At 40.0% G+C, this 12419-nt stretch overlaps 1 protein-coding gene across 1 annotated transcript in view; it reads left to right on the top strand.

The window, feature by feature from the left end:
• The first annotated feature begins 1494 nt into the window (after positions 1-1494).
• The window catches only part of akap12b (A kinase (PRKA) anchor protein 12b), a 53595-nt gene continuing 42670 nt past the window's right edge, over positions 1495-12419 (top strand). The window contains exon 1 of the mRNA XM_004541722.5: positions 1495-1800. Coding sequence (XP_004541779.3) covers positions 1666-1800 — 135 coding nt within the window. The 5' untranslated portion in view covers positions 1495-1665. The remainder of the gene's footprint in view (positions 1801-12419) is intronic.

Genomic DNA, 12419 nt, shown 5'->3' on the forward strand with positions numbered 1-12419 from the left:
GGATGTCAAAGTAAAGCCAGGAGAACCTTTTTAAACAGGAGGAGAAGTCTTACCCTACCCCTGTCATCCTCTTCTCTAACTTTGTCTCCAAACTGATCAACCTGAGCTGTCTCTCTCATGGACTTGTAATTCTGTCCATCCTGCATCTTCAGCTCTGCCCAGCATGTCTAACTACTATTTTGCTGCCGTCACTCTGACACAAATCACCCTGCCACTCATCGTCACTTGTTTGTGGGTTCTTCTGCATTCAGTTTTGCATTAAATATCTGAAAAGCATACTCTGTTTGGGTTAAGATCAAGTGACTGACGTGGCCATTTCTCATTTCTTTGTGAGAAAGTCTCAGGTTGCTTTTGCAGTGAGCTTTGGGTCATTATCCATTTGGACTGTAAAATGCTGTATGACTAATTTTGTAGCATTTGTCTGAATCTGAGCAGAGAGTGTAACTCTGTACACTTCACAGTTCATCCTGCTATTTCTGTCATCAAAAAAACACTAGTGAGCCAGTTCCTCTGCAGCCATACATTTACTTTCCTTCACCATGTATGACCGATCACAAGCTGTCCTCTTTCCCTCTCTATACTTGTCTCTTCCTATCATTCTGGTGCAAGAATAAAGATCAGTGTATGTTGCTTTAAAGCACATTTATATCTATCTATCTATCTATCTATCTATCTATCTATCTATCTATCTATCTATCTATCTATCTATCTATCTATCTATCTATCTATCTATCTATCTATCTATCTATCTATCTATCTATCTATCTATCTATCTATCTATCTATCTATCTATCTATCTATCTATCTATCTATCTATCTATCTATCTATCTATCTATCTATCTATCTATCTATCTATCTATCTGGCAAAGTCAAATCGTGTTCTAGAGTGTAACCAGTGGTTTGCACCTCTTAACCACCTTTTGTTATCTTCTTTTCTCATGTTAGATATTCCAGTGAAAAGATACTAAATGGAAGTTCAAAATTCTGAATGAACCGCATCTTTGATTAAATTTGTCATGACAACAAGGGAAGAGGTCTTAGCTGCACCTCTGAAAATCGGGCTCTATGCATAAAAATGTCTTTAATTCCTAAAAAAAAATGAATGCATTTTTGTTGTTAAACCACTTGAATTATAAGTCTGCACTTATGATGTTTGCCACTTCTGCTCAAACTTGTCGGATTTCTGCCCTCGTGTCATTGCTGTGTTTTTAAAATTGCTCAAATTTAATTTACAGGAACAGAACAAAACTAACGGATTAATTTAATCATTTAAATTAATCATTTAAAAAAAAAGAAAAAAAAAAAACTAACGGATTAATGCGGCGTGTGAATAAAAGGCCCTTTATCCTTTTAATTACTTGCCCTCCTCTTCCCTCGTTTGTTTATCCTCCATCAGCACCGGCTCTGCTCCTGCAAGGCGTGCCGCTGCACACCGGAGCCCCCCATGTGATACTGACGGGAGATGCAGGAGGTGTGGGCGTCCTGAAAGAGTTTGCCAGTCCCGACGCTTCATCACTCCAGATCCAGGCCACCCCGCGGCGGAGCTGCATCGTACATCGGACGCTTTGGATATTTGCTCCCTAAACACAGTAGTTCTGCTCTGGCTGCGTTTATTGCGGAGGCTTTTTTAGACCGTAAGTAGCCAAAGACGAAAAGAGTTGGCCATGGGAGCACAGAACTCAGCGCAGCAGGACGGGAAGAGCCAGGAGGATGCCTCAGCCTCAGCTTCAGCCTCCGCCGGGGATCTCAGCGCAGAAGTGAAGGCGCACCAGGAGGGAGACAGCGTCCTGGACGGCAAGGTACAGCCGACACTTGCGCCTTTTTAGCTCTGTCACAGTAAACAAGACCCCCCCACCCCCAGCCCTGCACGGTGAGCAGAGACAGACCCGGTTGCGGGGGGCTGTATCTGCGTCTGCTTCCAGCTGTAAAAGCTGTCGTTTTGTGCATTTATTGTGAGTTTACCTACATGTTTGCAAACATACCTGTCGCCCCCCATCCCGCCTCCCCAGCCTCAAATCATGTGCTTCGCTGTGTGCATGAGTAATGTGCTGCAGCGCACCAGCTCCATGTGCGCCTGACGCTGTTTTTGCTGAGTAATGGCTCGAGTCTGCAGTCCCGCAGTAATAAAACGCCAGCAGCAGCTCAGCTTGGTCCAGGTTTACAGCCACACAGGCCATCGTTTAGTCCCGGATAACGAGCATATTTTTCTTTATAGAATAGGAACTGATTGATTTGACTGTTTTCGGCCAGCTTTTACCGGGAGAAATGACGGATGTGATTCTCACAGGGACCGATGATTGCATAATTAATGTTCCTTTACAGCAAAAATTGTCAAAAGTTATTTTTATACTTCATCATAAACTATTAATCCCAATGTTCTTTGTAATTCCCACATCTTTTTAAAGATGGCAGAAAAACGTAAAAAACAAACAAACAAACAAACAAACAAACCCCCAAACAATTAAAACTAAGAAAATGAAATGTGTTAATAAACAGAAATCTGATAGATACTCAGATTTTCATTCCATAATTTTAAAACTACATGCATTACAGTTCAAGAGGTTTTTGGTGATGTTGTTAGTTCAATGTCAATGTTGATGTTAGAGCACTGAAGAAGCACCTGTTTTTATTTTATCTTTGCAAGACAGGAAATAGTTAAAATGCCTGTTATAATGTCTCAAAGCCCAAGGTGCCACCACTTTAACAGTCTTAGACACAAAGATGAAAACATTCAGTTTTTATCTAGCACCAAATCCTCTCAGAGGAAATCAGAGAAGGTTTGGCATTTGTGCTTGAGAAATGATTGATGCGGGAAAATAAACAGGCCCACTGATCAGCTAATTATTTAAACCTTTCCCTTCAAATCAAATCCAATCAAATCAAGCACTTTGATCTCGTGACTCAGCTGTTAGGAGTAAACAGCATTAAAGTGCTTTACATTTCCCATATGCCGGGCAGTTTTCTAACTCTAGTGTCACATTTAAGTCAGATGACACTTCCCGAGTCCCTCTGAAAGTGCAAGACGCTGCCTGCGCAGACAGCAGAGAATTTAAAGATAATGAATGTATTTTTATTTCTTTATTTTTTTAAACTTTTGTTTTGTTTTTTTCCACATTTGAAATTAAAATTATATAAAATATCCCTATTCCAAAAAGCTAATATGCTGTTTTCACTGCTTTAGCCCTGGACCATGCTGGGGTCCAGCTGCCACCACCTGAGGTATCCTGCAAACACTGCACTCTTACCAATGTGTCAGTTGCTCAGTATTGTGTGAATGCATATTTGGAAAGTGCCTACTAAGAACTATTTATGTCTTCACCTTCTGCTCTGTTCACGCCTCACATAACCCATCGGATTTATTGAGTGTTTTATAGATTAGAGGGCAACAGGTTACATTTCGTGGCTCATCTCAGTCTCTTTAAGGTCAGCAGAAAGGTCACATGATACTTTGGGTGGGAGGTGTTGGTGGGGGTGGTGGTGATGGGGGGGAAAGGGGCGGGGGTACATTAAGAATCTAATCCAGATTTGAATCACGGTCGTTGCTTCTTGTTTATTTCCAAAGAACGTCTGTGTGGCGGTTGGACATTTTAGCCTCAAGCCTCGAGCTCTTATCTCAGGCGTCATCATGGATTGCAGTGTTTTCACTTTTATTTCCAAGTAACTGTGGGGACTTTGTCATATGCAATATTTCAAACGTCCCCGGGGTGTTTTAGGTACATCTTTTATTCTCTGTGATTTCAACCGTGACAGGTTGGAACAGTTTGTGATTCCCAGTCTACGTCTCTGCCACTGACAGTAAATTTCCAGTCATGCTGTTTTGCTGTTTCTACATCAGTAATTACCAGCTAGTATCAAATATTAGTTATTTGTGGAAAAATATGAGAATTTGTAGGACAGACCTTTATTTCTAATTGGAGCAGAGTCACGGATCTTTAAGAAGACTTTTTACCCCCTCGAAAAAAAGTGAAATTTACTAACTTTTCCTCTCAGCTGGAGCGATCTGACTTTGCACGCTGTCGCAAGCATGAGCCTCTAGTCATGGGTAAATGGATGTTTTCTTCTCTAGTGGTTTGTTTAGTATGTGTGGTTCAGTAAAAGGGAAAATACCACCTGCATGGAAACAACACTGAAAACAAGGTTTGCGTGTTCTCGAGTAAGAGTCACCATTCGCAGAGAAGATGTTGCTGCTGATTCTTTTCAACGCCACTTCCACTGAAAAGAAAACCCATCACATGTCTAAAATGAGAAAAGGAAACATTTTGAGAAAAGTATCAGTTCATTCAATTTCTTCATTCGTTCTTTTGCCAAGAGTTTGTTGGGGAGACCTGGGTGTAGGATGGGTATCGAAAACCGGTTCATGTTGAGAATCGGTTCCCACTGTTTCAATTCCTTGGAATTGTTTGCCATTTTTGCAAACGATTCCCTTATCAATTCCAGTCGCCCCGAATGACGTCAACACGTTACGGAGCGTCATTTACCTGGCAGGAAACATGGCGCCTAAGCGGCTCAAACGCTCAAAAGTTTGATTATACTTTACGAGAACGGATGACAACTTGCAATACTTACAAAGTAGATATTTCATTTAAGGGAGGAAACACTACGAATATGCAAAAGCTCACAAAACACGCGATGACCTTAAATGAATGTCATGTTTTTAATTCCGCTCCGGATTCGTGAATCTCAACCCAGCAGCAGCGGTAACGTTTGCACGTCCTCTCCCGTTAATGCGGCAGGTATTATGTTAGCGCGATCTGCCTTATTACAAAACCTGCCATTACTGTGCATTTAGGTGACCATGATGAGAGAGACAGACAGAGTCTGGCTCAGATGCTGGCAGTTCTCGCTGCAGTCTACCGGTAGCGTCTCCTTTCAGGCCATGATAGACGAATGTCACCGAGCAGTGACTAAGTTTGTGGTCAAAGGCTTGCACAGCAGATGCTCCGATTTTCGGTAAGTGAATGTGTTTAATTGTAGGCAGGGACATTACTGGATATTCTTGTGTAATTGTTACAGAATAATTTATGTTATACTTTGTTATTGCTACAGAAGAATATTTATGTTATTATTTTACATTTACATTTTTTTTCCTGGGGACCCGGTGACACCCCATTGAAGAGCCGTAGGCTGGATCTCTTAAGATCTCACTGTTGGGTTTGTAAGGCCATGTTACTCCTAAATTTCTATCTTGTTCAAAGAGAAGATATAAAATAAAGTTCTAAGCTATTCGACCTTAGTGTTCTCCTTTTTTAAAAATAAGAATCGATAAGAGAATCGATAAAGAATCGAATTGTTAAACAGAATCGAAAATAAGATAAGATAAGATAAGATAGAACTTTATTAATCCCTCGGGTGGGTTCCTCTGGGAAATTCGATTTCCAAAAAAGCACAGCACCGACAGAAGTTACAGAGTTACAGAATATTATATATACACACACACACACACACACACACACACACACACACACACACACACACACACACACACACACACACACACACACACACACACACACACACACACACATAAATACAGAGACAATATAAATAAAATATACGAAGGGGATAAATAGAATAAATAGGAATAAAAAATAAAAATACAAGTGAATTGCACATTTCAAGTATTGAGGTCTATTGCACTGTTGACTGTTTACAAAAGTATTGCACAAAAGGTATTGCACAGTGAGGTGAAGAGGCACTACAGCTTAGTTGTTCCCCCCTCCTTTGTCCTCCTGTTTCCCCTCCATCTCCCCTCCAGAGAGGAGTGGGGATCAGAATCGTGAAAATCTTATCAATACCCATCCCTACCTGGGTGGGAGCATATGTTGCTTTAAATCCTTTGTATGCCTTTCAGTACTGATGGTGCCTTTCCAGATGTGCAAGCTGCCCATTCTATAGGCACTACCACACCCCCATATCATCAGAGATTTAAGCTTTTGAGTGCTGATGACACGCTCTTTAATGTGTAGAAGATGTTGCTGTGTTCACGTTTTCCTAAAAGAATTTCACATTTCGATTTGTCTGAGCACAGAACAGCCTAAATGAACTGAAGCCATCTTTCTGTGATATTATATACCATAGATGATGAGATGATCAAAGTCTTCACAATTGTTGAACCTCTGCCAATCTTCAACTCTGAGAAGCTCAGCCTCTACAAGATGCTCTTTTGTTATGTCCATTCATTTTGCTCACCTGTTGCCAAATTAACCCGTTTTTTCTCAAAATAGTTCATTTTCTCAGTTTAAACCTTTGACATGTTTTCTGGTTTCTGTTGTTTTCTTCATTCCCTGATCTGTTACTTTTTTAATAATGTCTTTAAAAAAACTCCTCAAACTAAAACCTTTCTAAAGTTTTTTTTTTTTTTTTTTTTAAATGAATCACTTGTTTGTCCAGCAAATAAAAATCTCAACAACGGGCACACATAATCTAATTAAAAGAAGCCAGAAGCTAGAGCTTTGGCTGTGTTTTGTATGAAAGTGAGATTTTAAAGACTAAACAAATACTTCCACGTCAGTTAAACTGACAGGTATTTGACCTCTAGTCAGGACTTCAGACGTTTTCTTGCTGTTTTCCTTTTAAACCTGTGTGTCGTCCAGCACAGAGGAGAACCATGACCTTGTCTGTGGCTCCCAAGTATTTTATACTTGAACCAAAAGAAAGGAGTCGCTGGAAAACTGCTGTTTTCTCTGTAAGTGATACACGTCTATCTAAGATGAAAACAGATATTTTAAATCCATTTATTCAGAACAAACATCAGAGTTAGACAAAGCATGTAATCTTTAAGGGTCTATTTTCACGTACATTTGTATAATATGTTGTATTTTAGGGCGAGAGCGGGAAGCGTGTGTGTGCTTTGTTGGTTGTAGCGGTTGGAGCCTTCGTGCTTGATACGCAGTCAATAAATATCCTCCTGACTCCACAGAGGAATGTTAGAAATGTCTCCCTCTCCACCAGCGCCACGGCCCGCCTTGCTCATACCTCTCTGTCTCCTCGACCTCACCAGTGGTATCAAAACGATCACATTACGCTTGTAATTTAAGTAGGTGTTTCCGAGACTTTTTTCTTTTTAATGCAAAAATGTTTTTCTTTAACCCAGCTCTGCTGGCTTTGCTGCTGTTTACATGACATACTCTGTGAACTTAGAGGCTCAAAATAAGAAAATAAACAAGTTTGGCCAACACAAATGAAAAAAATAGTTAAAATGAAGAATCAAAGAATTTAGATTTCACAGTACTACAACTCCTTCTTCTTGTCTCTCTATAATGCTTTTATACATAATATAGCTAGAATGTAGTCTATAGATATAGAATCTGCTGCACTGGATTCTGTTCGGAGCACAACATGTAACCTCCTCTTGTGAAAAACTCCTAAAATATTAAGCCTGAATTTTTAAGAATAAAGATATAAAACCTTGCAAAATTTGGGAATACTTGCTACCTGATGGTCAGTGCATACATTTATGATTAATACATAGAAGCAAATTGTTTAAAGCAAAGGTCTTCTTAGCTCTCTGATTATTTAATATTGATTAGAGTGATTCGGCAATGCCTGGAAAAGTTTCCAGGGGTCATCACCTGGGTCGGGATGGTCATGAGCATCAGATCTTTGCAGGGAAGGATTTCTACAGAGAAAGACCCCTGCAAAATACTCATGGAAAAAAGTAATAATGTTTGCAAAAGTATGAAAAGAAATATAAGTTATGAAATATTAGCATAGCTGAAGTTTAATGTGATGGTACTGTGAGGATTATTCCTAATCGCTATTCTGCAGCTCTGATCTGAAAAGCTATCGAGCTATCGAGCGTGCTGCCATTTAACTTAACTGTGTGATTGTAAGCACCCTGATAGTGGCTGAGGTAACATGTGACCATGATGTGACACCTTTGGGTTTTTGAGGTGTGAGGCACTGTGAAAAACTAAGTGCATCCTTACTGCCTCTGTAGAAATTAAGAGGATAAGTAAAATCCAGGTGCTGATTATCGAATACATGTGTGAGCACCTGCAAAAAAGCAGGATTTCTGGAAATTTGCTGGTCTGGACTAATCAGTTGTGTGTTAACATAATGACATTAGCTTCTCAGGAGCGGATGTCCAAGCAGATCCATCTCAAATTCAGACTGTGCAATACTCAGAGAAACTGCAAAATAAACCCCGTAAGGCTGGGCCAATATTTTAGGCTTGTTTTGAAGAGACAGTACCTGGACACCTCGCACTCACTGAGCTGACCATGTACCAACGTGTCCCAGAGTCCAAATGTGAAGCCGTCTGTCTGACAACAAAACGTTTAGCCGTGCAAAAGGAAAATGATGCCAAGCACAAAAGAATGACTCCAAAAGAAAAGACTCATGACATTGCAATCGCCCAGACAAAGTAAAGACTGCAAACTGATTGAAATGCTGTGGTGGGACCTCAAGAGAGCTGCCAACAAACCTCAATGAACTGAAGTAATGTTGTAAAGAAGTGTGAACCAAAATTCCTCCACTACAGTGTGAGATCCTGATAAAGTCATACAGAAAATGATTCTACAAGCTACTAAACCATACTGACTGTAAGGTGATGATCAGTGGCACTGTAGGCCTCCTCCGTTTAGTGGTGGCTGTTACAGTCTGATGTAGGTTTATTTTACTCCTCTTGGAGTGAAATGATATCTTTTACAGATTAAATCTTTATCATGTATTCCCGAGCTGAACATTCACAAGTATTTGTTAGGCACTTTTCACGGGCACCTTCCATTCAGAGCTCCTGCTTACATGGAAAGTTAATTATGGCACTGTGACCTTCATTTTAGGTTAATGTACAGCCTGACAGTGGTGTCTGCAGAAGACAGTGTTTCCTTGTTATGAGTGTATATCATGGAAACAGTACGGACATTGTTCATAAGGAGAAGGTTTCAGTCTTATGATGATTTATGGGTATGGATTTTAGAGGCCTTTGGACTCGTGAAATTAATGTTGCACTGCGGGATCTCAGTTCTTTGAGCACACTGGAAGATTTCGGTGTTTGTAGGGTTGCTGCTTCAGCTTTAGGACGTTACTGGGCTTGGAGTGCAAAGGGATGCAGGGATCCTGCAGTCAGAATGTATCACAGTGCATGTGTTCTCTTTAGTTTCCTTTTTTGCAGCCCAGTTAAATTGGAGTTGGATGGGAGGTGTCTCTCAATGCAGTGTCAGAGTTGCAAAAGTAAATTCTTATTGTTTTAAGTCGCATGCACAGAGACTTTGAGATTAAACAGAGCAAGCGCACTGCAAATACCCACCTAGACACGAGGCCTAGGATGGGAGTCAGATCCTCCTCCCCTCGCAGAGGCAGCGGCAGGTGACTCCAATGATCCAACGTCATGTTATGTAATGTAATGTGCGCTGATTAAAGCTCGTACGTTCCTGTGTAATGAGCTGCGGCTGATCAGACGCTGCTCTGGCTCTGATTATCCTGTTTGGAGGGAGAGATGAGAGGGAGGCGGAAGGGGGTCAGACAGAAGATCCATTGAGGATGGGCCGGCATGGAGACAAGTGAGGAAGCCCCTCTGTGCACCAGGGGAGGGGGGGTGAAGAAATGCATTTTGGGTGGACAATGAGAAGAGGGGGCGAGCATGGAGCACAGGGAGAAAAAAGTTTGAGAAAGAGAGAGTTACATGGGGGGCCTGCCAGTGTGACACAAAGCCAGATGAATCAGTCAATTGTGTTCTCAGTCCTCCCTTTGGCCTGATTTTAAAAGGACACTGATGATAGAGGTTGAATGAAAATAGGCTCAGGTAAAAAGAAAGAAAGAAAGAAACGTGCTAAAGACTGTTACTGCCATCACAGGATAATGTGAGTGAATGAACATTGATTTACTTTCCACTCTGCAGTTACAGCTACCTGCTTCATTCAGCAGTTTTATCAACTTTATATTAAGGAAGAAAACAAAGGCACACAAACATTTCAAATTTAGAAGCTTCATCGAGGCAGAAAAAGTTTCAGCACAAACAGACGTTTCACCTCCCCGCCCCGGTGATGACGCCCTTTTAAACACCTGTAACATGTAATGATTGAGATTTTAGTGAGTTAACAACCCTCAGGAACAGTTTCTAGTCCCCACTACCTGGGGATGTCCACCAGTTGGATGTTGGTTTTACTTCAGACATACTTGTTGGTTAAATTCAGATGTAAATAGACTGTGATGGACTGGCAACCTATACAGGGTGTACCCCAACTCTTTCCTAATTACAGCTGAGATACGCTCATGTAACCCTAAACAGAATCAGTGATTAATATAAACAATGCAACAATCATACAGCTTATATATGACATGTGCCTTATATGTCATATGAAGGGTTAGCAATCTACTATCTAAAGAACCATTTTGAGCAAATTTTGATTTAAAATAAAATTCTATAGAGCCATAAAACATCAGTGAGTTTTATCATAAAGGTGATGCACACCATTAAAATTATGCAAGGCATGATTTTATACCACGTTTTTGTGCATATGAGTCAAATAAAAGCCTTCTTAGTGACCTTTTTTTGTAAACACCTGTTCGTACCACAGCTTTGGAGGTTGAGCAGAATAATGAGGATGAGGCTACAGGTGATAGACACAGGTTATCCTACGGTTTATCACATTTTTACAACTGAGGAATCTGCAGAATTACAACAATGACAATGAATTAAAATATTCAAAAACAGCCATTTTTTTACTTCCACGTTAATATTTTGGTAGTTTTTGTTTGTCACAGCCACTGGGGGCTAAATGCACTAAATAGCTTCAGTGTGTTTGGTTGATTAGATATTTGTGTTAAGGAGTATACCTAATGAAGTGACTGATAAGTATTTTATATTACTTTATTATAATATAGGTGCAAGCACAATTAAACTACAACAAATAATGAACCTCCCATGGTTTTTTTTTTCTAAAAGGGAAATCAAATTTAGAAAGTTTTTTTTCCTGCTCTTGTTGAGGTAAACAGGAAGTGTCTCACTTCTAATTGGTCTGTTCTAATTGCTCACACATCTCTCAGATACACTGCCAGATCCATAAAAACAGGCGTGGGTGTTTGAGGATGTGAAAAACCAGGGGTCTTTTGTTCCTCTTTACCCATCAGCACTTGGGGGAAAAAACTGCATTGAAACATTATATAATATTTTTTTTCTGTTTTTTAGTTTGTTTTTCTTTTACTGGCGTCTTTTGTGTTTCCGCCTCTTTTTTCCACCTAATTATCCAATAAGCTGTTTACCCTGCATATCATTAAGCATTTACATCAAGAAATGATTCAAATGAACTGAAACAAATTCTATTAAAATGCAGTTAGTGTCTGCTTCTTCTCATAATACTGAAAACTGTATATTTTTCCCTACAAATCTGCAGTGTACGTGTATGTGAATGTGATGCAGCTAGAAGTAAAATCCACCGAAAGAAGAGAAAGAAAAGTTTTTTGTTTCTTGAAAATGAGATTATTTCTTGATGTGTTCTGCAGTTGCTGACAAATAAAGATACTTTCTACGGGTTCCAACAGCAGGGAGCTCTGCATTTTTAAGCAAAAATATACACCTTCCTGCTGTAACCCTAAATGCGATATGTATGGAAGCCCATTTCCGCTACTAAAAAACAAACAAACAAAAGTTTCCATAACAGTTAGCAGCGCTGAATCGAAATTTTTAGTTATTTTCTCGAAATTTCGACTTATTAACTTGAAATTTTGAGAAAAGTAACTTAAAATTTCGAGTTAGAGCTGCCAATCAGTAATCCACGTGAATGACATCATTTCCTTGTTACCCGGAAGCTGAAGCGCTCTGCTACAAATGCTACAGCTAAGCTACCAGCCAGTCATGAATGCACAAATTGCTGAGTATTTTCAGCGTGGCTTCACAAATGATCACATCTTTTTGTTATTAGCTGAATCACATGCCGTTACTATGAGCAAACGTACTCTCCAAAGCGCCAATTTGTTGCAGTACGGTTTTGAGTGTGCATTGCGCTATATCCTCCCAGGTAGCAAGAAAATGACATCATTCACGTAGATTACTGATTGGCAGAGCTAACTCAAAATGTCGAGTTACTTTTCTCAAAGTTAATAAGTTGAAATTTCGAGAAAAATACGGATACTTTTTTTAGTGGCGGAAATGGGCTTCCATAGATTTGTCTCTAACTGGAATCAAACCAGTGACCTTTTGTTTGCCAATAACCAGAGCAGATAACCACTACATTATGGAGCCTTCTGCAGCTGGGGATAAGCAATAGACTACTTTAGACACTGGAAGCCTTTAGCTCCTCATACTGAAGAACACTTACATTTTAAGTTGATCATAACTAGTACACACCTTGAAACTGTGGCTTTTGCAGTAATTTTAAGACACAAGCAGCTCCCTTATTTCCCAGAGCAGATTCATCCACATGTTTGATTTGGCTCAGATTTTATGGCACATGGTCCTCCTGATAAAACCTTCCCT

This window comes from Maylandia zebra, linkage group LG15, assembly GCF_041146795.1.
Source record: "Maylandia zebra isolate NMK-2024a linkage group LG15, Mzebra_GT3a, whole genome shotgun sequence".
Lineage (NCBI taxonomy): Eukaryota > Metazoa > Chordata > Actinopteri > Cichliformes > Cichlidae > Maylandia > Maylandia zebra.